We start from the raw sequence: 27736 nt of genomic DNA, 5'->3' as shown, positions 1-27736 counted from the left end.
TTTATCACTAGAGTTAATTGTTTTAGTTAACACCCCCGACCTGTTTAACCAGTGTCCCAAGAGCATTTAGAGCATATTTTAGAGTGTCTTCAGAGTAGACCTGTTAATGGACCGAATCCGATCCGAAAAATCCGATCCGAACCCGATAATGTTGATCCGATAATCCGGTAATCCAAATACGGATCGGATTGGATTCGGATCGGATCGGATCGGATCGGATTAAATCTGTTATCAATCCAATCCGAACTTTTTTTTTAAAAAAAGCTGTAAATTTTTTATTTTGGAAAAAAAAAATGTTTAAGAAGTTGTATTTTTATTTTAAATTTTCCCTTTTAAACTTATATTTTTTTTTTAAATTTTTTTTTTGGAAAATTTTTTTTTTGTTAAATTTTTGAAGTAAAAAAGTTTTCGGATCGGATTCAGATTTGTCGGATCAGGATCGGATACGGCTCATTGACAAGCCTACTTCTGAGTGTCCAAACAAAATATGTTGAAAAATACACTTCGGATTTGAGTATCAAACACTTGTTTTCAAAGGGTGTCGGTGTCCAGTGCCGTTATGTGGCCTTCGACGAAATCTCCATGCAAACATAACAGAGAATGGGACTTTCATGAAAAAACAATGGTTTAGGCATGGCTGCACAGAGACTGACTGTCCAAAACACTAGATCATCTCATATGTAGCCACTGTTCATCAACAAGGAAATTAAATTCTTAAGGAAACAGGAAATTTATTTCCCTCTTCTTTTTTCTCTCAGGCTGTTTCCCACTTCATTGACAGCAAAAACAAAAGGAAAAAGGGAAAAAAAAAAAAAACAATATCCCTTTTGCAGATCCAATTCCTTTTGCTTTGATAAACACTCTCTACTACGGACCTAGCACCCTGTAGCGCAACATCCAATTCCGTTCGCTTTGATGACACTCTCGTACAATGGACCTAGCACCCTGTACTGCAAGGGTGCACTACAGGGTCCCCGGATCCCTCCTACTATCCTTTTTCTCTCTCTAAGCATTAAGCAACTCCCATAACAACAGTCTTCCATCACCCAACAGCAGCTCTGCTTGGAAATCTCCTCATCTCATCCCCATCTTCTCTCTAAACCACCTGTAAATCAGGACATATTCAAAGTTCGTTAAAAAATATTGAGAAATATAGAACAATGCGTCGGAGGCATTGCAGGAATTTGGGGAGCCCTAACAGAAAAAGATTTACGGGCTCGTTTGTTTGGAGGATTTGGAGACAGGTTAGGAGACGCAATTTCGCTTCATAGGGTCCGTGAATCCATCCGGTATTTGGTGTTGCACTTTGAGACGGATTAGATTTTCAGAGGGCGTTCATATCCCACACCGACGTAGGATCCAAAGTGGGATTTCATACCTCCTCTTAGGGCTGTTACGAACCCGACCGGACCGAAAAAGACCGAAAAAACTGACCAATCGGTTCGTTCTTCGGTCGGTCCAAGGGAGTTTTTTTTCGGTTCGGGGTGGACCGAATTGAACTGAACCTAGGTCGGTTCGGTCTCGGTTTTCTGAAAATCTATACCGACCGAACCGAATGCGGACCGAACCAACCGAGGACCGAACCGACCGAACCATATATATTATATATATTTATATAAATTGTTTTAATCTTCTGGCTCTTATTGTTTTGAATTGTTAACTTCAAACAAAATTTTGAATGGTTAACTTTTGGCTCTTACTTTTTTTTTTTTGGAATTTCATTGCTTGATTTATTTACGTTTTTGCAAAATTTTCCAATCGATTGCTCTCTCTGTTCTAAATTACTTTAACTCCTCCAAGTTATATACACTAGTGTAGAAAATATTTCCAATCGATTGAAAAAAAAAAAACGGTGGAAGAGTACTTGTTTGAGCATACTTGTTGTATGTTTTTTTTTTTTTCAATTCGTATTTGAAAAAAAAAAAAAAAAAGGTACAAATTACGATGGCCCAAATGTGAAAAAATGGCCCAAACATGGGTGATTGACTTAAGGTTAAAAATTGTCCAAATATGGGTGAGAAACATGTGAAAGAGTCCTGCTACCGGTACAGATTTTTGTGCACAGATTTCGTTGTGGGGCCCACCACGGGTCCCACACAAATCATCCAAGCCGTTCATTAAATGTAAAACATTTTTTCAAAGGTCCCCGTAAAAAATAAGCTCAATCCAATACTTATAGGTGCTTCATCCAACCATCTAACTTTTCATTCAGATTTTCGGATAATGAAAAGTTATACGATTGGATCGAGTATCTATAGGTATCGGATTGAGATTATTTTTTACGGGAACCCTTGAAAAAATATTTTACATTTAATGAACAGCTCGGATCATTTGTGTGGGACCCGTGGTGGGTCCTACAACAAAATCTGTGCACAATCTGTGCACAGATTGTATGTGTGTATAGACTTTCTGCATGTGAAAATAGCCCAAATATGGGTGAAAAAATGACCCAAACATAGCCCGTAGGCTATTGTTAGTTTTTAAAAATGGCCGAAATGGTCCAACTAAGGCCCATTTCGGGCGGACCGAACACCCCGAAATTCCCGACCTAACCGAACTCACCGCGAACCGAACCGAACCAAAATTAATACCGGTCGGGATCGGTTTCCGAATTATATACCTCAAACCCGATCGGGGTGCAGCAAATCCACCCCGAACCGAACCGAACCGACCGAATAACACCTCTACCTCCTCTGTTAAGATGTATTAAAATAGTACTCCCTTCCCCCATAAAATTTGTTCAATTTGCAAAACGAGAACTAAAAAATAAAGCATTTCTTTCAAAGAAAAATTTAAACTTTTTTTATAAGCTAAAAGAACTCAGTGATATCAAATAAATTATTGAAAGTTTTTTTCAAAAATTATATTATTTTTAAGTCATCATTTTGCGGACCGGACAAATTTAATGGTACGAAGGGAATAGCTGTCTTTCCCTTTCTCTACATTTGCATGATAACAAATAGAAATGTATGCAACATTTCCGACCAAAATAAATAACGATTTTTTATTTTTCGGAACACAAATACAGGTTCTGAAAAATAAAAATGTCAAAAGTCTTAACACCGGAGAACACAAGATTTACGTAGTTCAGCAAATACGTCCAAGTTCTGGACTTAGTTTAATCATAGTAAGAAAGACTAGCTAGGGTTTGAAGTTTATAGAAATTGCACGAAAACGCAAGGATTTCGCGACATATGCGACTTGGTATACAGTACTATCAGGTTTCGCATTCTATAATACGCATTAAAAGTTCAAAAAGAAACGAAGCTTAACTGGTTCTGCTGCAGTTGGTTTCCAGGGAGAGAAGACTGGAAGAAACCAAATGGCTCATGCAATGCAGACCTCACCTGCAAGAACCCATTTTTGGTAAGCACACTATCTGTTTGATACAATGCTCAACTCAGAGAAACAGATTAGAAAAACAGTCCAAAAATACCTCAAAATGGGTTCCAGAGCAACTCTCTGAAAAATCCAAGATATTCTCCATTGAAGCTTGATTACTAGGTACTGTGTAATTATTCTGTCACATTTTCAGAATCACCACCGTTATTCCCAAGAAAAAAAAAAAAACAGTAGCGAGTAAAACGGTGTTTGGTTTACTGAAATGAGTCCAAGGATGTTTTTTTTCTTTGATTGGCAACAAAAAATTCCATTCGTCACAAGGTAAAAAAAAATGATCTTTTATTTAGCTCCCGTTAAAAATTTCGATTAATTCAAGAAAAATCTTGAGAGAATAACATATGAATGGAAGTTAGAAAAAGTTCATTTAGAAGAAAAAATTAAAAGACATAAAAAGAAAGTATAACAGGTAGAAATTTTTTTCGTCTTTAGTGAACTTTTTCGGAGTTTTGGTGATTAAAAACGACTTTGACAGTGACAACAATACCAAAACAAATTAGACCAAACACTCGCTAAACCAATTTTTTCCTCACATTGTTCAATTGTTGGGAGAAATTGAAGATAGGGGAGCTAGCCGTGTCATCAAGTAAAGAAGAATGTTCTTCGAATCTCCGACGCCCATTCTCCCCGCTCTTCTTCCCCTTTCCCCTGTTTTTCTCCTCAATGGGTGCGCGACAAAAGCACCCATTGCCAGAATTTCCATACTCACAATCCTCCTGGAGAATCGGAGGCCCGGAAGACGCGTCCGAAACCATAGACGAGTCCTCTTCCTCCTCTTCTTCCTCCTCATCTCCCACTTTTCCTTTACTGTAAACAAGGTCATTGCCTTTGAGTGAAGGAAATGGGGTGAGAAAAGAGGGGTCCAAGTACAGAGTCCAACCGGACTCGCAACCACTGCTGCACTCTGAAGCAGCTAAAATGCCATTCATTGTGGCTTCCTAGCCTCTGGCGAAGGATCTCCCAAGGGGTTTTTTTTTTTCTTCTTTCTTGTGTAGTCGAAAAGGAGAGAAGAATGATGAATGAATGAGTGGGTTATGGAGTGAAAGAAAAGACTGGGTATTTAGGGAGGGGAGTGGAGTGGAGTGGACTGTTGCGGGAAAAAGAACAAAAGGAAATCTGGAGTAGAATCCTAGATTGGGTTTGTCGTCATTCAATAACCCATTCGGCTCTCTCTGTGTGAGTGGATACAAAAGTTTGCCAGTTGGGCTGGGGGAGGGGAGGGGGTCCTGTGTGGGTGTGTCACGAATGTGATAATAAATGTACGTATGTATAGGTAGGAGAGAGAGAGAGAGAGAGAGAGAGAGAGAGAGAGAGAGAGAGAGAGAGAGAGAGTACGTATGTATGTATAGGTTGGAGAGAGAGAGAGAGAGGAGCCACAACTCGTTCACATGGTAACAAGACAGCGAGGCTCTGTGTACGCTCTTAGCGAGAAAAACGGGTACAAGTTCATCTTCCCTTCTTCAGTATTGGGACGTGCACCTATCCCCTGATGCAGCAGTAAAGTTTCTCTCTCTCATCTTTTTTCCCGGTAGGATGTTAGTGTGTTACTGCTAGAGTCTAGATTACTATAGCAGACCAATTTCGTTCCATCGATTTGAACCTGAATTCTCATGTATTGACGCCTTTAAATGCTCATTCACGACCACTTGAGATACAACTTAGGTCTTAGGAAAACACGGTTTTTTCATAATTTGCTGGTGCTCCTTAAAATAAGGAATTTCAGCTCGCTGATGTTTTTTTTTTTATAACTCGTTGTTTGGCTCAATGGACAATTACTTTGCAAAATTAAAGTCAGGAAAAAGATTCGAATGTAGTGACGCAGTACAGGAATCGATAGCATGCAAGTGAAACTCAAGCTCGAGATGTAAGATTTTCTGAGAGCATCCCCAATGGGGATGCATTTTAGAAGTGGTTGTATAGTTATTTTAGATGTAAAAAGTAGTTAAAAGTTGGTTAGATGTAAAATAGAACCCATGCCTATCCAATGGTGGGATGTAAAAAAAAGATGGATAATTAACTAACTTTCCATCCTCCTTAATTTTCCTTAACTTTCTTAATCCTAATTTAAATACTACTTCCGTTGAAAAATAATTTTGGTATCCGGTAATCGAGAACTTTAAAAAAAAAAATTTCGGAAAAAAAAAAAAACTTCCTTCTCATTTTTCTTTTTTTTTACTTCTCATCCACTTCAGTAACACAATTTACTTCATCCATTTACTCCCATCAATTCTCAACCACGTCATTTAATTGATCCATTTACTCCACACTCTCAACTACACCATTTACTATAGTCATTTACTTATATCTACTCTCACCTACATCATTTACTGTCATCTACTTTCACCTACATCATTTACTCTCATCTACTCTCACCTACACCATTTACTTCAGTCATTTACTCTTATCTACTCTCAACTACACCATTTACTTACCATCTATATATACTATCCTCCCCATTATTCATTCTCACACTCAAATCTATATACAGTCTTCTCTTTCCAAAAAAATCATCATGAGCAATTTAACCCACAGAATATTACTGGGAGAATTTGACGGATCTTCCTCCGATGATGATGAGATTACAATGGTGCAAATGATCATGGCCAGGCAATACCAAAAATTTCAAAGAAGACGCCAACAAGGAGGTCATGTTGGTTCTACAAGCGGTCGAGCCTGGATCCCCCGTGACAGAGTTGCTGCCGACCAACGACTCAATGATGATTATTTTTGTGAGTATCCGCTCTATGACGAAAAATTGTTTCAGCAACGTTTTCGAATGAGTCGACCCTTATTTCACAAGATCTTGGGCAAACTCCAAGAGCATGACGTGACGTTCGTCCAAAGGAATGATGCGACGGGAGCTGTAGGTCTTTCTGGTATCCAAAAGATGACAGCAGCTCTGAGGATGATGGCATACGGGACGCCTGCTGATAGTCTTGATGAGTATCTCAAGATTGGGGGAAGTACAGCAGTTGAGTCTCTTCAAAGCTTCTGTAGAGGCGTTATCTCTATTTTTGAAGCAGAATACCTGAGAAAACCAAATGAAGCAGATACTGCAAGGCTCCTACATGTGGGCAATCAACGTGGTTTTCCTGGAATGCTAGGCAGCTTGGATTGTATGCATTGGCAGTGGGACAAATGTCCAACTGCTTACCATGGCTTCTTTAGTGGCCGCAGCGGAAAACCCACTATCGTACTTGAAGCAGTTGCATCGTATGATTTGTGGATTTGGCATGCTTTCTTTGGCATGCCAGGTTCATTCAATGATATCAACGTGCTTGATCAATCTCATCTCTTTGATGATCTCAGTGCAGGTCGTGCCCCTCCAGCCCATTTTATTGTTAACGGGAGTCAGTACGACATGGGGTACTACCTTGCTGATGGTATATATCCAAAATGGGCGACTCTCGTCCAAACCATTTCTCAACCACAAGGAAGAAAGAAGCAACACTTTGCGAGGATGCAGGAGGCATGTCGCAAGGATGTTGAAAGGGCATTTGGCGTACTCCAAGCACGCTGGGCAATTGTGAGAGGACCGGCGCGATTCTGGAATGAGGTGGATCTAGGCTACATCATGAAAACATGTGTCATTTTGCATAACATGATAATTGAAGACCAACGTGATCATGATGCTAGTGATGAAATTACTGAACTTCTTTCTTCCAACCCAACGTGATCATGATGCTAGGATTGCTATCTTCCAATGTAGTCGATGTGTTTGGAACTTGAGAGAAATCAGGAGAGTCTAAGTTTGGATTTTGAGAGAAATCAGGAGATAGCGGGACCGAACTTGTATCCATTTGTGAAGATCTTGGGTCGGACCGGGGTGGGGTTAAATCCGCCCACTTCATACTGTGTTCTAAGATTGCCCAGCAACAATCCAAATTGGCGAAAGGTTTAGTCTCAGTATCTTTGTAATGTCTCTTCGCTAGATCAATCTATACAAATAATAACAAAATAATTTAATTAATTATCAAAATAATAATATTAACTAATTCAATTTAATTAAATATCAAAATAATAATATTAACTAATTCTTATGAAAACAAAATAATATTATTAACAAAATAATTTAATTAAATATCAAAATAATAATATTAACTAATTCTTATGAAAACAAAATAATATTATTAACAAAATAATAATACCTCATTTTGTTCTGTCATTCCACTTTGATGTTGCCTTTGAATTTGCCTTAAATGCCCACGATATTTGTTGCAAGCTTGCTGGATGACTTGCCATCGAGACTTGATAGAAGCATCCGATCGTACATCACCTCCTGTGAATTCGGTATATTTTTTTGCAACCCGATCCCATAATTTAGATCGTGGTTGGTTGGTACCGATAATCGGGTCTTGACTAACGCACAAGTAAGCATTACAAATTGCTTCATCTTGATCGGAGTTGAACGATTTTCCTCTCGCACTACGACTTCCTTCTGCCATAATTGATACACTATTTTTTTTGGAGGGTGTTTGTGGAGAATGAAAATTTTTTTTGTTGTCTAAAATCCTACTAACACACATTTATAAGCAAGGAAAAAAAAAATGACCGTTGGAATTTTTTTCATCCGTTGGTGGTGACCAACGGTCGGATCCTAATTAAGGAAAAAAAAAAAAAAAAAAACAAACGGTCAGAATTTGCTTTCCCACACCCAAACCCAGGCCCAACTTTACTCTCAGTCTTTCTAATCTTTCTTCTTTATCTGTTCTCTCTCTCTCTCTCTCTCTCTCTCTCTCTCTACGAACCCAGAACACGCCTCCTCCCAAAAAAAACCAGATGACCCTCTCTCTCTCTCTCTTTCTCTACTGCAGCAGACCCACCCCCCTCCCTCCCTCTCTCTCTCTCTCTCTCTCTCTCTCTCTCTCTCTCTGGTTTTGTAGAACCCAGCCCTCCTCTCCCTTTCTTTGAACCGAAGGAAATCACAGCCGGAAGGGCATGGCCGGCGAGGGTTTCAGAAGGGCACGCCGGCGGCATGCATCTGCGCCGTCCATGGATCGTCAAGAATCGGGGTGAGGGATGGTCATCTCCGGATTCCGGAGTACTCTACCAGATTCCGGCGAGTTCTTCCATTTTCCGACGACTTTTCGACGAAATCAGGTGACCTCCGATTGTCCAAAATTCTGGTATTTTCAGTTGGGTGGTGACCTGTCAATTATAGCTGTAGTTATGTGGGGATGGAAATATCCATCTCCTTTTCCATCTCTGCTATTTTACAACCTGATTTGTTCCATTTTACATCCCCATTGGAGGGGTTTTTTTTTGCATCCGGTGCTATTTTAAGTATAGCACCTGCTTTTACATCCCCATTGGGGATGCTCTGAGGCTTCTGATTTCCAGATGCTTGTCTTTGCGCCCACCTTGGCAGACACAAACAGGTGACTATACATACACATCATAATCTTCCTTGGCACTACTATACAATCACATTTTTCGTACTCCCTCCTTTATTGATTCTCAGTCTACTATGAAAAGCCGTGTAATATTTAGATACGAAAATAAATTACCTCTATTCATAATTTTAAAATCTTTTAGACATCAATTTCAAGAACTAATTGATGTTTTAATTTGGTACAAAAATATACACGGGAATTTTTTATTTTTTTAATCCAAAAATCACACAACTTTTTGTGATGGACTCTCACAAATGGAATACAAAATTTCCCTAGTAAACATAACCCAAATTCTTTTGGTGCTCTTTCATTGCTCGAAAGCACCACGTGGGCGTGTTACATTGGTGCTTCGAAATTTCGGAAGATAGTTTGGATGATTTGATGTATAGAACACCTTACACTTACAATTGTGGTTTCAACTTTCAATTGTGTTTTTGGGCCTCGGCCGTTTCTCAACCTTTGATTGGATCTCTCTCCCCTCACTTGATGTACCCTTATCAAGTTTTTTAATAAATTTTTTGTCGTTTAAAAAAAAAAAAACTTTCGATCACAAAAATATTTCTACGCACGGATAAATATACGAAAAAATTTATGTATATTCAAGTTACCCAATTCTTGTTTTTCCTTCAAGTAACTTCTCAGTTTTCAACACCCTTGCTTCTTTCTCCTTGGTATTTCAAAATCCTTTTATTCGTATATGTTCAAGTACGTTGGGCAGTAAACCAAACATCCATACATAATAGAGCGATGATACAATAAACCACAACACCAAGATATACATGGTTTGATTGACAAGAATGCCTACATTCACGGCCGATGACTGAAGCGTTTTGGCTCAACTTCGGATCCCGTTGGGAGCTGTTTGGGGCTGTTTCGGAGCTATTTGAAACTGTTAAGAGTTGTTTGAAGTTTTTCTGTGTGCTGTCTAAACTTCCCGCCCGGGCGGAAATCGATCCCATCCGGGCGGTCCGTGCTGCTTGAAGTCGGCCCTCACTCTCTGAATTTTTCGCCCGGGCAGTTGGGCGCAGAACAGATTCATATATAAAAAGGCCGTTTTCAGCTTATTGTATTACATTCACAACATATTTTTCTGTGAGAGGCAAGAGAGAAATTCTGAGAGATCTCATTTGTAACCCTTTGGGCATTTGTTTTCTTCTGTACAGTGAAATCTTGGATTGTTTTACTGCCCGTGGAGTAGGTATTCGTTACCGAACTACGTATATCTTTGTGTCTCTGTAATTACTTGTTCTCTCTCTCTCTCTCTCTCTCTCTCTCTCTCTCTCTCTCTCTCTCTCTCTCTCTCTCTCTCTCTCTCTCTCTCCTGTGATTTGTTCAATTACAAAGCAATAATCACAGCCGTTTTCTGTATTCGTTAACGTTTCCGTGCAACAATGACATCTTTTCACTGCAGTTTCAAAGAAATAGAGTTACAACAATGTTTTTCTAGGATATCTCTCACTACATAAGCTAACAAAAGTGTAGGCCTACGTACTGCGAATACAAATTAGGCTTCACAAACCAAACAAAATCCACATACTTATCACTTCCATTTCTAAAAGGCAAGAACTACAATGAAGAATTCCAATCTTGCATTCTCATACTATCACAAACGATTAATCTCTTCACAATTTTATCCGTTAACAACGAACATTACATTTTCGGAAGAAGAAAAAAAACTTGAAAGTATTTTTATACTTACATGGTTCATGATCTTAGAAGTTCATATCAGTTCCAAAATAAGACTTTATCTAGATTTCAAAACATTCAAAGAAGCTTCACTTCTAATAAGGAGGATAGTATCATAAGTAAGATCTCGGAAAATAAAAGTGATTCAATTCGATATCAAATTGATTTTTCGCATGAATAATGTGTTTGGTAGTTAAAGTAGGTCACCGATCCTAACTCGACCTCTCCAATTAGACAAAGAGAAGCTCAGTCCATTATCGAAATCAACATAAATTTGCTGAAACAACTGTTTTCCATACCCAACACCAATATTCAAAAGGGCCCAGCTTCTAGCCCTCTTCCGTTTTATCGTAGTCATTAATTTATTTTTGCATTCAACAGTTCAGATTTTAACAAAACTCTTATAGCTAGAAAAGCCAAATTCTATTTAAAACACTTTTGGACGGCTAAGATCACGCGAACGGCACTTTGCAATCTAATAATAGACCGCAGAGAAGCTAGATTCTATTAAAAAAATAACTCTTGCTAGGGCTGTTCCCCCGTTAGTATAAATTGTAAAGTTGTGGTGAAGAATAGTCAATGGAACAGCATGTAATATATACTTATGCAAAAGCGTGTGTTTAATTAAGGCCAAAGTCTGTGGATTGAGGGAGGGAGATAGTACCGAGAAATCTGGGCATATGACATCATCAGTACTTGTAACTCAGAGGAGATAGTATAAACCCCCATGGGTTTGCGGTGGTTTGGGTCTTAGGGGTTTGCACTCTCCTGTTCGAAGTTTGAAATTTTTTCACATGTTATCAATTTTTTTTGGGGTCAGTCCATGCGGAAATCGACTTCGACTTTACAGGGCTCCGTGCAAGCGGACGGTATAATCGGACCCTCAAGATTAGTCTAGATGCGCAAAAGCTTACCTGAATACAATAATATATATATATACATATATATATATACACACACACTCTTCACTTATTGGAATTTGGGAGCTTATGGCATGCAGTGCTACTTCACTCCAGTTTGACTCTGTGTTTATGAAAACCACCACATGTAAATACACGAACTCACACACACATGTAGGCACGTGCGTGGGTTTGCATGTGGGATTCCCATTCCACAATTTTTTACTTACTCTACAATACATGTGCGCACGTGCGCACGCACTCCTACCTAAAATGCTCTGCTTAACCACTCTGTTTTCACTTGTTCCCAAGGAAAAAAAAATGAACATTGAAATACTAACTTCTATGGAAATGGAATTCATGACAGCTTGTTTTCACCTTCGGAAGCGAATTTGATGGCGAGGAGCTTGGGTTTTAAAGTTTTTTTTTTTTTTTTTGTTTTTGCAACGTGAGAGTTTTCTTCGTTCATGTCGTTTGCTCGAGCGAACTAGCTGTCCTTTCTCGCCTTCCAAAAAGAGTAATGTCTTTTTAGTGGGAGTTTTTGCGACAGTAATTCCCGATGCAAGAGTTTTTTTTTCTTCTTTTATTAGGACGCAAAAAAAAAAAAAAAAAAAGTTAGTACAACCTTTTGTGGTGTTACATTATCCGGTTTCGAACATTGTTTCTTTGGTTTTTAGGTGCTAGAGTAGGGAAGAGATGGCCGGTCGCGTACATAGCCGATGGTGATGGAAATTTGGGCATATTGTCTCAGAGGCTCACTTATTTGGAATAGGGAATGTGTTTGATCTAACAAAATAGATTGATGATACACTTTTGTTAGATTGATGATGCACTTTCTTTATGCAGAAGACAAGTTATTTTTGCGACGAGAAAACTGTACCAAAAGGGATAAGATACCAAATTCGCAATTGCCACCTACCAATGTTTTCGTACACATTATGTCGGTAAAAATACCTGTCGCGATTACCTCATCTTCGCCCATCGCAAATTCACCATGCTGGACCTCCTCGACACGACATGAAAAGTTTTTCACATCCCACCAATTGCCACTACTCCATTCCCGTCCCAATCCCAATGCAAAAGCCTTTTACGACGGTAAAGACACCATTCGCAACGGTACGGTACGAAAGGCCTTTATACTTCTAGTGATCTTGGTCTGGTATGGCATTTGAACTTGTTATGGTTATGCGGCTATATAAAAAAAAGCGGGCAGCCGGCCGCCTGAATAGAATGAATTGAAATTCCATTGATGGTAGCATTGGGTTGTAGCTAGCCATTTATTGCCCGGCTCGGTGTGTGATTACCTTTGGTGAAGCAACCTTTCAGATGCTCTCTCCACCCATGCCGAATACCCCCAGTTGTGAACGAGAGATCAAATCACAGGAGGGAGGGAGGGAGAGAGAGACACAAGAGACACAAAGATTTACTTGGTTCGGTTTACTAGTGATGTAAATCTACTACACGGCCAATCACACTATCAAATGGTTTTACCATGATCACGAATACGAAAGCTCAAAGAGCTACAAACAAAAGTGTCTCAAAGCTTTCTAGACTACTCTAAAAGTGTGTAACTCTCACAATTAATTGAAAATCGTAATCAGATATTTATAATTTCACAAAATCGACGCGGGCTGTCTAACGCAATTAAGGTCCATCCGGGCGCCCTTACATAAACAGTACGCAAAACCACGTCCGACTGTCCGGAAGAGAATGGGAATCCGTCCGGACGAAAACAACTACAACCTTAAGTTTCAAATTTTGAGACAGACGTGTGCAACGACCGTCTGGACCGGAAGGTAGTACCTGAAACCTGAAAATCGAGCCAATCTTCCACAATTTCCACCTGCCCAACTTGGTTTTTGATAATATGATTTCCTTGCTCTTTCTAAAAAAAAAATTAATAATAATAATTCAGCCAAGTATATATCCACCTTTCCAACTTAGATTATGACTAATTTATATCGGAATCAATGTCCCAGAAGTCTACTATTTCACATAATTTTATTCCTATTACAAAATTTCGTTAAAAGGTGATGTATTATGAGAGAATGACCCGTCTCATAAAACGAAAAACAAGTACTTAAAAAATGAAAACCTTGACGAAACGGGGGCTGAATCCAGATAAAGGGATGACATTTGACCGATTCCTTTCAATCTATTTCCTTCCATTTTCCGACTACAATTCTCAAACCTCTCTCTCTCTCTCTCTCTCTCTCTCTCTCTCTCTCTCTCTCTCTCTCTCTCTAGCAAGGCACACACCATACAGCATGCTGTCTTTTCCACTCCAAGGCATCCTTCTCGGAAGGACCATACACACATAAACCCACCCAAAAAAAATGCTCATATGCGGATTTTGGGAAGCAGCGCAAGCAAAAATTAAAAATAGTAATCATTTTTCTACTACTGTATCCCATAACATGTTGTCCAGCGCGGTAATTATGAGGAGCAACATGTTTGATTATTAGTTTTAATTTGTTTAGGACGAATTGGGATGTGCTTCGTCGTCTGAGAGCGAGCTTTTTTGCTTTGGTTTAATTTCCTGGTAGATCCAGTCAAATGTTCAAAGTACTTACTGCTTATAACTTGTAACTTCTCTCTCTCCCTACATGTGCTCTCCCTCTTGGATCACTCGATATTAACAGCCACTTGCATTTGGGAAATGAATTTGAATCGGGCATCAAATGTGTAACGATCCGCGCCTGACCTGTTAATTATTGGCTCCACGTGACTTAAAAAGTTAACATCGGGTTATACAATAGCTTGTGGCGATACATTATATATAAGATTCATTTCTCACATCTTAGGGTATGTTTGGTTCGATGAAATGGAATTGAGGTTGGAATGGAATTGGAGGAAATGAGATTGGAATATCTATTCTTATTCCCAAATTTGGTTGTGCTTAGGAATAATCATTCTCATCTGCAATAGAACTTTGGTGTGGCAATAGTAATTTTGGAATGACAATATTAAATTTTGGTTAGACAATAGTAATTTTTGGTGCGGCAATAGTAATTTTGGTGAGACAATAGTAATTTTTGGTGTGGCAATAATAATTATGGAGTGACACTAATAATTTCACTGTGACAAAGAAATAAAATGACAATTCATTTGTTTTTTTAGTGGAAAGGAATCGTCTCCTTTCTTTCACTCCGTTCTCGAAAATATTCCGCCATAGTTAGGGCAATTAAACCAACTTACTAAGGTGAACAGTGATTGTATTTGAAATGATCATTCCATCATTTCATAATGAACCAAACATAGGAATAAGTACGCTATTGAAATGACCATTCCAGTTCAATTTAATTCCATCGAACCAAATATACCTTTATTACTGATGTGGGCCTTATGACCAGGTGTGCTCTCACATTCTCTCCACCTTATGATGCAACGTCTTTGTACTTTGATACCAACTGTAACGACCCGCGCCAGTTAACCTGTTAAACTCGGGTTATAGAGTAGCTTGTGGCAATGTATTATATTCCAACTTCATGCCAAGGTGGGCTCACACATCAAAACCTTTTGCTAGGGTTGTAAGACAAAGTTGCTATATCGAGTGAACCTTCCGAAGAAAATCGAACGAGATGAATTTTGATCCTCTCTTTTTCCTGTCTCTTTGGTTTTGAAATTCTACAAAAATTGATTTTTGATTCGGAAACATGACGAGCCAATTTTTTTTTTTTCATACTACTTTCGTAGCATTTATGTCTCCAGTGTGTGTGGACCCCACATAATATATGTGTAAAAATATTTGCGTGAGTGTGTATGGTTGTAGAAATTTTTTTCCCTTCTGCAATTGCATTATCGCTCCAAGGTGGGTTGGAAAAATTCTTCAAGGTGGCGTTGAAGGTGATTTTTGGGAGGTAATATAAGTGGAGGGAGAGAGAGAAAAAACAGAAAGTCTACACACACATACACTTTGTGCACAGATTGTGCACAGATTTTATTGTGAGGCCCACTACGGATCCCACACGAATCATCCGAGCCGTTCATTAAATGTAAAACGCTTTTTCAAGGGACCCCACAAAAAATAAGCTCAATCCGATACCTATACGTGCTCGATCCAACCACAACTTTTTATTAACCGAAAATCTGAATGAAAAGTTAGATGGTTGGATGAAACACCTATAGGCATTGGATTGAGCCTGTTTTTTACAAGGACCTTTGAAAAACTGTTTTACATTTAATGAATGGCTTGGATAATTTGTGTGGGACCCATGGTGGGCCCCACAAAAAAATCTGTGCACAATCTGTGCACAGACTGCTGTGTGTGTAGCAGCTCTCGAGAAAAAAATTCAAAATAATAGTAGCAATAACTCTCTGTACCTCCAAAAATATCGCCAAAAGTGAAATCAATGATTGATATACATTTTGATGTATGGAACCCAAACATCCAAGTGAATTTGAATCATAGATTTCTCTTTCGGTCGGAGACATTTTAGAGAAACTTTTTGGAGTCCCTAGCATTGCTCACATAATAATTGAAGAGAAAATTTATTAGAGATCGTGCTTTGAGAGATCGAGCGGGAGTGATTTTGGAAACCGAAAGCGAACAAAGTCCGCCGGTTTGGCTCCACAACTATTCAACACTAATGGGAACCATGGAGGGACAGCGCCTTGTTGTCCCGGACGAGCAGGGCCTGCTCCGGTCTTGCTTCGATTATCAGAAATGGTTCGCTTCGTAAAACTCGTCGAGTAGAACAACTTTTTTAGAAACGGTCTTGCTATTGTCAGCTCACTGAGTTGACGATAAGCACACTAGAAGACAAAAAAACACGAGTTCTGTGTACTTTTTATACCCTTTAATACACATTCACACACTTATTATTGTCAGTCTATTGGGCTGGTTTTAGAATTTTTCTTTTAAAAAATTAGCTTGATCGGATATCATTAAAATCTACTGGGATGGGCCTGTTCCAATTTTCAAAATAAGTGCTTATTTTTTAAGAAGGTGATTTTAAACTCAAAAATAATGTGTTTACGTAAATAATTTTTCTAGCAATATGGATCTTATTTGATAGATCTCATTGAAATCTTTTGAACGGTGCAAAAAAAATCAAAAAATTATTTAGTCAATACATTATTTTTGAGTTTGAAAATTGAAAATAAGTAATTACTGTATTTTTTAAGAAGGAAAAATTGGAACGAATGAGAAATTTTTCGGTGCCAGGTGGATATATTTCACGTTGTACCCATTCGGTACACCCAGACCATCCAATACACTTTTGGATCGCTCGAATTGAAATTTTCTCTCTCCTCTCACCCCAATAATTTCTCTCTCTTTTTACTCTCTCCAATCCAAGCAGTTCAAAAATACACTGGACGACTCGAATGCGCCGAATGGTCACAACGTTCTACTCACCCGACACTGAAAATTTTTCAGCGTAGTTCGTTGGGTTGGCCACGTGAGGGTGGTCTTCTCTCCCCACTGTGGTCCCCAATTCTTGCAGAGCTCATTCCCAAATCCTATCGGCCACTTTGTCCAGTAGCGAAGTACCAGCGTACGGACCAAAAAAAGCGGACCGTTGCCAAGAAACTCGACCGGTTTAGGATAAAGCCAAAAAATACAATAGTTCTATGAGTCCTGCTACCGGTACAGATTTTTGTGCACAGATTGTGCACAGATTTCATTGTGGAGCCCACCACGGATCCCACACAAATCATCCAAGCCGTTCATTAAATGTAAAACATTTTTTCAATGGTCCCCGTAAAAAATAAGCTCAATCCAATACCTATAGGTACTTCATCCAACCATCTAACTTTTCATTCAGATTTTCGGATAATGAAAAGTTATACGATTGGATCGAGCATCTATAGGTATCGGATTGAGATTATTTTTTACGGGGACCCTTGAAAAAATATTTTACATTTAACGAACGGCTCGGATGATTTGTGTGGAACCCGTGGTGGGTCCCACAACAAAATCTGTGCACAATCTGTGCACAGATTGTATGTGTGTGTAGCATTTCTGTAGTTCTATATAAATAATCTGAGTTGTTAATTAAATTTAAAATATTAATGTCTTATTTGGATCAAGATTTAAAAAAAAAAAATTTAACTCAAAAAATATTCATTACCTCTACTTTTAATTATTATTTTTCACTCATTACATCTATCTCCAATCATTATTCTCATTTCTCTTTATATCTCTTTTCACTCATTACCCCTACTTTCAATTATTACTCTTATAAAAAATTTCTCAAAAACTCATCCAAACACAACATAACTTTGTGAGGGCAAGAATTCAACTCAATCGGATGATTAGATAATTATAAGTTTTTGATCCAATTATCAAACTTATTGTCAAAATTTTGAATGAAAAATTAGTCCATTGGATGAAGCACTTACAGTTATTTGATTGAGCTCAATTTTTGAAAGACCACTCAAGAAAGTTATTTTAATTAATGAACGACTTAGATTATCCATATAAGAGCATCAGCAGTGGAATAAGGAAATGTAAATAATCAAAACATGCTACATCAAATTTTGATTATTCATTTAGATATTGCTAAAGTTAGCAATATTAAATCCCACATTGATTATTTTTTACCCATAATCAAAATCAATGGGTCCGCCAAACTTTTTCCCTTCATTTCACACATATTTTTTGAAAAAACCATTTTTGAAGGGAAAAAAAAAGTTTATGTTAGAAACAGTTTAAAAAAAAGTTTTTCAAAAGAAAAAACAGTTTAAAAAAAACACACTTTGTTCACTTAAAAACTGTAAATACAATTTGGAAATTTTTTGAAAGAATTATATTTACATAAATAGTTTTGAAATTTTAAAAACTATAAATACAGTTTTTAAAAAACAAATTTTGTATCTATAAAAGAGTTTTGAAATTTCAAAAATAAATTTTTGAAAAACACACTTTATTTACTTATAGTTATTTAAAAATTTTGAAAAATATGTTTTTTGTTAAAAAAAAAAAAAGTTTCTGAAAAAAACAAAAAAAAAATCTGAAAGTTTTAGTTTTTTAAAATTATTTTTTGAAAACATTGTTGAGAGAGAGAAAGAGAGTGGAAGAGAGAAGGTTTTTGCGTAATGTTGATGTACTTGTTTGAGAAATAAAATTTGATGAGTTGTTAAGATGTTGTTAGGTTTGGTTATTTCAATGTGAGCACTTTTTTTATATAACATTGCTAATTTTAACAATTTTTTGTTTTGCTTATTCCACTGTGGATGCTCTAAAACCCCAAAGTGAGTTCCATTCACCGATCTGTGCACCACTATCGGTTCATTCCCATCTGAACCCATAGCTGTGCTCCGGAAAATGTGATTTGCCTATCAGAAAGTCTACACACATAGCAGATTGTGCACAGATTTCGTTGTGGGACCCACCATGGATCCCACACAAATCATCCAAGCCGTTCATTAAATGTAAAATATTTTTTCAAGGGTTTCAGTAAAAAATAAGCTCAATCTGATACCTATAGGAACTCGATCCAACCCTATAACTTTTCATTATCCGAAAATCTGAATGAAAAGTTAGATGATTAGATGAAGCACCTATAGGTATCGGATTGAGCTTATTTTTTTACGGGGACCCTTGAAAAAATATTTTACATTTAATGAACGGCTCGAATGATTTGTGTGGGATCCGTGATGGGCCCCAAAAAAATCTGTGCATAATCTGCACACAGATCTGTTGTGTGTGTAGCAAGACTATTTGCCTATACGTGGAAACATGCAATTTGAATTGGGCTTTTGGTTTTCAAAAGAAGTTCCAGGCCAGTCATCAAAGTTAAGTAGTACTACAAACTAAGCCTACTTCTTGGCCCATTTTCCCTTATGTGATACTACTACAGTAGAACTTACAATCCAAATATTTGACAGGTCTGTTCCACTCTACATTTTAAAAATTTATAATCAACACCCCGCGATGACGAACCAGCAAAAAGACTCTACAATAATAGAGGCTACACGTGATAGATCTCAAATGCGGCTGCACGTAAGAGGGGGATATTAAGAAAATATAGTCTCACATTAGGAGTGTAATGAGCAACTACTTAATAACATGAGAAATTTCTCCACTCATTGCTAACTGATTTTTGGATGAATATAAAGTTTCTACGATTGTTTAAAGAATTTCTCAAAAATCTGAAAATTAAGGTGGTTACTGGATAGCAAGGATGGAGCCAGGGAGGGGCCAGTAGGGGTGATCGCGCCTGTAAGAAGAAAAAGAAACACTACTATTATATGTAAAAAAAATTCCTGTGAAAGTATATAGGCTCGCCCCTGTGTAAAATTTTGAAAAAAATTAATAATTGTAACATTTGAACTACGAGGATACCAACATTAATTATTAAAGGCTAAGGGCTAAACTATAACAAAACATAAAACTATAGGGTTAATATTGTGAATATTCAAGTAATAAACTTCCACCTTTCGTTAGATAAGTTTAATGTTTTACAATTTTATTTCTTTTTGTCCTAAAATCTCAATGGCACACCAAATCTTCTCTCTCTCTCTCTCTCTCTCTCTCTCTTGGCACAAATATCCCTAATTGTTAAGACTTTCAATGCAATTTCGAGAAAATAGAGTCAGAGGAGAAGAGATTTTGAAAACCTATAATTTTGGTAAAATTTAAGTTATAGGTATGTCTTTCCCCAATTATTGTTTTAGACTTCTCATAATTCTTTATTTTTTGACTAGTAAAAATGAAATCCCATGTACCAAATTCGTCCAGTTGTAATGAATGAAAAAGAAGAAAATGAACAATAAAGAGAAACAAGACACATACATCAAGATCGATCCCATTAGTTAAACAAATTTATGTATTTATGTTATTTTGAATTTTAATGTATTTACGTGATTATGCATGTATATTTATATTTTTTTCTCGCATGCACGATCGCGCCTGCGTGGTGAAATTCCTGGCTTCGTCTCTGCTGGTTAGAAAAATCTTTTACCACAACTGCGAAAAAGAGAATAAGCCGATTTCATTTTAGCATACGATCAAGAATCTCAAATAAAGTGGAATCTTTCTGCCATATTCATTCTAGTATGATCAACATCACCCTGGTTTTGAATAGACACCACGTGTGAGACACTAGCATACATTAAAGGCCCGTTTGGATGGGATATAAGTGAAAGGAATCAGTTATGTGGGGGGATAAACTGTTCAAAAAAAAAAGATATGTGTCACGTCCTCGATTTTCAACATAAATAAATAATTATTTTCAATAAAAAAACTTCGAATAATATAGATAGTATCCAAAGAGAGTTCCCATGTGATCACTTACAAAAGCAAGTCCCTAAGTTTTAAGATTTACAATATTGGCATGAAAGCCCAAAATTTCATAGTTAGTCAATGACGGTAAATTTAAAGGGTACATGATATCTAAAGTTAAAAGAGTTCAAATAAATTTATAATTACATCTTTTCAAGAGATCAAACAAAAGATGATTGAACCACTTCTCAATGACGACTTTTGAAAAGATATGAAATCAAGCATGCACATCATGCACTCTGCATCAAGATTCTTAAGATGTACCTGAAATTGATAATATGTTGAGTTACACTAGCTCAATAGAGAAATTTATACTCAAGTTATATGAAATATGCAACTAGAGTGAATGAATTTCAACTAACGAATGTGAGATACAAGAGCTACCACTATGAACAAGCGGACTAAGACTGGAGAATCCTAGACGTCCTATAGATGTCTCTAACCATTCATACGTCAACTAGAATCAACATTTAAACTCATACTATTCACCACAGAGCCTCGTTCATAAAACTTTACTTTTTGATTTTCAAAACAATTTAGAGAAAACTCAAGACCATTATAGGTCAAACTCCGTTGATTCGAGCTTGAATACCGAAATCCGTTGATTTGTGCCCAAATACCGGATCCTTTGATTCGCTCAATAATACCGAAGGATTTTTGATAAAATTCCTCATTCAAAATCCAAATTTCTTTCTTTAATGAAACCAACCTTTCATTCTCTTTTAAACAACCACAATCCTAAGCAACAAACAATCCAAACATCAACATAGACTTCTGAAGTCAATCAAAATTCTCTTCATCAAGCGAGACATTCAATTGTGTCACCACCCCTTATGTCACATTGAATTCTCTCCGCCTGGGTTTTCGCATTACCACACCTTACATTGCAAGACTCTCAATTCAGAATTCATAACTCACGTAAATATAAAAGCATTATCAATCCGTATATAAGCAGACATCATTTTTCAAGTTCACATTCGTTCATACATCATCAACAATGTATTACAAACCCATAAGCATAACCCATTGCACATTGATAAATACTTTAAGTCCACGTTATTCCTCTAAGTCTATCACGACGCCCTACGTCACGTACCGAACCCACAACGACTCTATGACACATCACCAGCTAAGTTCTAAATGAGAATCTTATAGAACCAGTGCCAAAGGAACCTAGAGAGCTCAACAAAATGAGGCACAATGATACGAGTCACAATACTACTCATCAAATCACTAGACAAGCTCATGTCCACCCATAACACTCACCACATTACCCCTTATTGTCCACGGTACTCCTATCAACCTTACAGTACATTCCCTACCCAACGACACTAATATTATAATCTAACGAGTGCCAAGAGATAAGATCGAATAACGAGCCATTAGGACACAAGCAATCATACTCGAGGGTGACTTAAACATGTTCTAATCATATAGGGAGTCATAACACGGAACGAAAACAACCATAGGAGTAGCTACAGACATCAGCAGACTGACACATCTCTACTCAAATGGTCATAACTTTCTATGTACTAAGAGTTTTAAGAGAATTCTAATGGCAAATAAAAGCTGACTTCAAGACCTTCGAATCGATATAAAATTTACATGAAACGGACATCGGACGAAGAAGTTATGGCCGTTTGAAATTGGCTAAAACCTAGAAAACGAGCAGAATGTTCAGATTCGACCGAAATACAAAACCCAACCTCAAGCATGAAACAAAGCACGATCTAGGTACATAAACATCATATAAACGTATAACAAGAGTAAGAAATCCTTACCACAATGGGTTTTGAGCAAAATCCTAAGTACACCAAGTGCTACAAGCTTGAATCTACTAAGAACAAGCTCCTCCTAAGCTTTGTTACAAAATCTAGAGTGTATATAATCCAAAAACAAGATAAACAAGCATGCATCAACAAGTGATTAAGAGAAGAGAGAAAAAAAATGTGATTGAGAGTCAACGAGTGAGAACAAGAATACAAAACTTACGCTTTGTTCACCAAATGTGAGAATCAAGTGAGCTTGAGGTAAAAAACCCTTGGATCTTAAAGATTTGAGGTAGAAATCAAAAGATTTGAGTGAGATTGGAGTGGGATAGGTGAAAGGGGGTATTTCTAGGTTTATTTCATAGGTTTGGGTGTAAAAAATGGTAAATGGTGTATTTATAGTGGTCTGAAATGCGTGCTGAAATTTTAGAATTTTTGCAGGGGTACTGAAAAATGACAGTACCGGTACAGGTCACAAATGTGCTGAACAAAAGGTCACTGGTCAGCATGTACTGGTAATAGAAAAAGTTGTACCTGTACACCATGGATAGATTTGAAATTTTTGCCAACGTTCATCGAATTAAACCCCGATTGCTATCAACACTTCCAAACATCATTTTAATACCGAAACTCAAAGTTCAACTATTCTCCGAATGTCCGGTACACAATGGTAAGCATATCTGAATAACCTCATTAATAAACATATAATTTAATGTAAATACGATCTTTTACATATTAAACGATTAAAGAAAATAAAATAAAAATTTACGGGTCTCTACATTATGTGGGGGGATAAGGAGGTGGAGCTCACTCTTATCCTTGGTTTGGGAAGCATTTGGACAAGGGGTATAAGGGATGCAGGGGGATTAGTTTATCCGAGCGTAGAGGGACGCAGGGTATTATTTATGGGTGGATTTTGGGATGTCATTAATTAATATCCCTTGATGAGGCCGAAATCATACCTCATCCTCCTCTTCCTTCATTTCAACTACAAAACAACATTCAGTACTAATTTAATTCCTATTTTGCAAATCATGGTTCAATGTTGTCCTTGCCGTCAATTGAGTGATACTGTAGAATTTTGTTGATGTGTCTAACAGAAGATGAGGTGGAGCCGGTGTGCTGCTATTAATTTGTTCCACTTATGCAAAGAAAAATCAACAGATAAATCCTAACTTGCCTCACCTACCACCCAAAACCCAACCCAACTGCCATATATGGCCCAAAACCTTGTTAATTTTCAAATAGAAAATTAGAGGCGGGTCTTTTTTTTTAGGTTCAATTTGAATCCAATCCTGAAATATTTTTGCCAAACCAGCATAGGCTCGGCTACATGCGAAATGACTTTTTTGCCCGAGAGAGAGACTGGCACTATTACTCCCTGACGACGACGATCCATTGGAAGAATCTGACGACACCGACAACCTCATTCTCCCACCAGATTTCCGTCCATCACCAACTCATCCTCCATAAAATTCTAAATTAAAAGTCCGTTGTTTCACATTCAAATTCTAGCTGCTTGATCTTTGTTCAGTAAGGAGATGTCGCCACCCAAGCCTTTGCATCTTCCATAGTTCTATGAAGATCAAGCTGAACGAGGTTAATTTAACGACACATCAAGCTCTGCTGTCGGCGCCCAAAGCCGAAGTTCCTCCGCACTGCCAAGCTCCGCGACCGGCGCCCAAAGCCGAAGTTCCTCCGCACCACCAAGCTCCACCGCCGGCGCCCAAACTCGAAGCCGCCATGGTCCGTGGAGCCCAACGACAAGATGTCACACCCCACCCCGGGTCAGCACTCAAATGAGCCCAAACCGACGTGAGGGTGCAACATCAACCACCAACCCATTCCTATAACTCAAATTCTAGCAATTAAATTAACCAACAGCCATTTTATTGATAACGCAAAACTTAAACGTTCTTACAAACACAGCGGAAGTCTTAAGAAAGCATTAAACTATACAATGAACCAAATATAAACATCGGCTGCACTACATCACTATCTACAAAATTTTGCCAAACTAGTCCAGCCTTTCCGACATGCTACCCTAAGCGAGCGTACAACCCCACGACGATCAGCAGTGGGTATCTACAACGCCTACAAAACTGGATTCCAAAATGGAATCCAGGAGTGTTATGAAACATGGATGCAATTCCATATTAAAGGTACAGCTAAAAGATATATCTCAACCAGTCAACAGTGAACCAAGCAATTAAAAGCAACACCAGGCACACAGCCAATAATTTAAGGCATAAAGCCTTTTGGCATTAAGCCAATCACCAGGCACACAGTCAATAGTTTAAGGCATAAAGCCATATGGCATAAACACAGCCAATAATTTAACGCATAAAGCCTTTTGGCATAAAGCCAATCACCGGGCACTAAGCCAACATTCAAGTTTAATTCAATATAGAACAACATCTATGAATCAAACACTCACCTCGTACTCCAAAAGAAAGTACAACTATGGTTTCGCTGCTCCTTGATTCACCGACTCGTCACCTATCCACAAGCCAAACATTTTAGTATAGAGATACTTTTAAGGCTTTAACAAATGCATTAACAATGTTCTACATCAATTCAACTATTTAACGTATGCCGAACAAAAGTAAATTCACCAATTCGTACCCAAAACCAAGAATTCCACAATTTCACATATTATCAACAGAACCACTGATCGATTTCTGACTATAGAATTCTATAGGTTTCAAAGAATACTACAAGACCGCCACTACTAGCAAGAAGACTTCTAGTACATCAATCTAGATATAAATTTTGTCCAAATTGGACTCCGAATGACTAAGATATGCTCAATTGAAATTAAACATCTAAAACAGAAACTACAGACCCAGCAAAACAGTCTGCGATCGAATGTTCATTAAAAATCACATACTCAATCTTTTCCAATACTTCCAACGCCAAAAAAACATCAACTGATCAAGGTTTAAGACTCAACAGCATCCATAGTCAGTAAGCATATTCAACTATGACAAAATTGATGAAGAACACAGCTACAAAACCTGCCCAGAATTTCAGAATTACCAAACTATTAACTTCGGAACCAAAACTGATTTTTCTCAGACCAAAATAAGGCACAATCTTTACAGATTCAGAAAGATATACAAGTCTAGTTTCGGAATCAAGAAACGGTGTGTAAAACCGATACCCGAGCAAGAAGTTATGCTCGTTTTTCCAACATGTGTCTGGGCTGTCAGCACAGACGCGAATCTGACTGCAGTCCGGTTCATGATTTTTATCTTTTTCCACATTTCTCAGAAAATTCTGAAATTTTTACAGCATAAACTACACTCACAGAGGCATCTCCAGTAAAATTACCAGAAAATAAAATGTTTAGAAAGTCGACAAGAAATATTCATCAAAAACAGGACAGATTCAATTTGGTTCAACACAGTTATGCATAATCATACTATACACGAATTTTCTGGAATAAAACTCAACTCCAACCTAAAAACCCCTCTCCCATGGCTTCAATTCAGAGCATATTAGATGCAGAATAAGAAACCTAGCATGAGAAATATAAAATTCAACACTTAAAAAGATGAAGATTACCTAATTAAGCTTCAAAACCCTTAATCCCTTTCTTCCTTCTTCTTTCTCTCCTCACGGCTGATCTCTCTCTCTCTCTATCTCTCTCTCTCTCTCTCTCACTTGGTACAAACCTTTCTGATGGGTTTGTTCTCTTCTATTTTTTTTTCTCTTTTGTTTTAAAAGAACACACACACACACACACAACACCACACCATACACACGGCACACATGCACAATTTTAAAAAAAATGCACTTTAGTCCTTTAAGTTATTAAATTTAGCATTTAAGCACCTCAATTAAAAAGGATGTTACACAAGATCTCCGCCATGATCCACGAGGTTGACGGCAACGGCCACATCTACCTCGGCGAGTTCATCTAGCTCAACATTAAAGGACGTCAACGTTGACTCCGACGAGTTCATCGATCTAATTCTCGTACGACCTATCTTAATCTCGAACACCACCTGACCACCTCTTCCAGTCGAATTCTTTTTCTACGTAAATCCTGCTAACATCATCTTTGGTAAATTCCTCACCATTCACATAACTGAACGAGCCGGCAATATTTCTCAAGTTCATAAATTGCTCGATTTTGTCGGCGTTAAAATAAAGCTCCGCCAGATGTCCAAACTGCCATAATTTCCTCAAGTTTGATTTCTATTATGTTCAATCAGATTTATGTAGGAGTAATAATGTTGTACTTGCTTAGCAAAAAATAATAATGTTGTGCTCTTGAAAAGTATTTTTTCTATAATTTCAATATTACTTTCAAATTGGAAGTGTTTCAGTTATGTAAATTGTGTGATAAGTTATTTTTATATTTTTTTTTTGTGAGTATTTTTTATGAGAATTGTGTATTTTTCTATGAGAAATATGTGTTGATCATGAAAACTGTCTATGAGAACTGTGTATTCTTCTATGAGAACTGTATATTGTCCATAAATACTGTCTATTAGAACCGTGTATTTTCTATGATAACTATATATTTTTTATGAGAATTGTTTATTTTATTGTGTGGTAAGACTATGTGAACTGTGTATTTTTTAGTTCACACAGTCCAGCTTTCATAACCAATTCACAAAAAGTTAGTTCTCTATGAAAACTGGCAGTTCTCATAGAACTGACTATGAGAATTAACACTTCACATAGCCAATTCTCATTGCTTAGTTCACATAGCCAATTTTCTATGAGAACTGAGCAGTTCTTATAGAACTGACTATGAGACTTGACAGTTAAAAATTCAATTATAAATTAATTATTTTCTATGTGAACTATTACTTTTTTACTTTGATTACTTTTTTAAGATATGGCTGTGAGAACATTTATAATTATATTTGATTTTGATTATCTTTTTGTTTTTGTTCAATTTTTGTTCGTGTGTATATTTTCTATGAGAACTGTGTATTTTTCTATGAGGACTGTGTGTTGTTCATGAGGACTGTCTATGAGAACTATGTATTTTTCTATGAGAACTGTGTATTGTCCATGAGAACTGCCCATTAGAACCGTGTATTTTCTTTGAGAACTATATATTTTTTATGAAAACTGTTTATTTTTCAGTTCACATAGCCAGTTCACAAAGCTAATTCTCCATGAGAATAGTCACTTCTTATAGCTAATTCTAATAAATCTGACTATAAAAATTGACAGTTCTCATAGAACTGACTATGAGAATTAGCAGTTTACATAGCCAATTCTCATAACTCAGTTCACATAGCCAGTTCTCATAGTTTGTTTACATAGCCAATGGTATTTTTGTTCGAAATAATATAATTCAGGAATTGATTCTAAAAATATAGCTCTCATAACCTTAGT

The 27736-nt window shown here is 37.3% G+C and overlaps 3 protein-coding genes across 3 annotated transcripts; 1 reads left to right on the top strand and 2 right to left on the bottom strand.

Moving 5' to 3' along the window:
* Nucleotides 1-613: 613 nt before the first annotated feature.
* LOC131327979 (protein SOB FIVE-LIKE 5-like) lies at nucleotides 614-4649 on the bottom strand. The gene is made up of 4 exons (XM_058361098.1): nucleotides 3933-4649; nucleotides 3437-3520; nucleotides 3274-3347; nucleotides 614-1105 (listed from the first exon to the last, which is right to left on the bottom strand). Exons 1-4 carry the CDS (start codon nucleotides 4326-4328, stop codon nucleotides 1075-1077), a joined length of 585 nt encoding a protein of 194 aa, XP_058217081.1. The 5' UTR covers nucleotides 4329-4649; the 3' UTR covers nucleotides 614-1074.
* A 1106-nt stretch (nucleotides 4650-5755) lies between these two features.
* Nucleotides 5756-7042, top strand: LOC131327572 (protein ALP1-like; the record flags this gene model as incomplete). Its single annotated transcript, XM_058360724.1, has 1 exon — nucleotides 5756-7042. A coding segment is annotated over exon 1 (1131 nt), but the record flags the coding sequence as incomplete, so codon positions are not given.
* Nucleotide 7043: 1 nt separating this feature from the next.
* LOC131327571 (uncharacterized) lies at nucleotides 7044-7938 on the bottom strand. Its single transcript, XM_058360723.1, has 2 exons — nucleotides 7548-7938; nucleotides 7044-7337 (listed from the first exon to the last, which is right to left on the bottom strand). The coding sequence occupies exons 1-2, from the start codon at nucleotides 7923-7925 to the stop codon at nucleotides 7044-7046; spliced, it is 672 nt and encodes a 223-aa protein (XP_058216706.1). The 5' UTR covers nucleotides 7926-7938.
* Nucleotides 7939-27736: the final 19798 nt, after the last annotated feature.

The sequence above is a fragment of the Rhododendron vialii genome, chromosome 5a (assembly GCF_030253575.1).
Source record: "Rhododendron vialii isolate Sample 1 chromosome 5a, ASM3025357v1".
NCBI lineage: Eukaryota > Viridiplantae > Streptophyta > Magnoliopsida > Ericales > Ericaceae > Rhododendron > Rhododendron vialii.
This window is presented reverse-complemented; position numbering and strand designations above follow the sequence as displayed.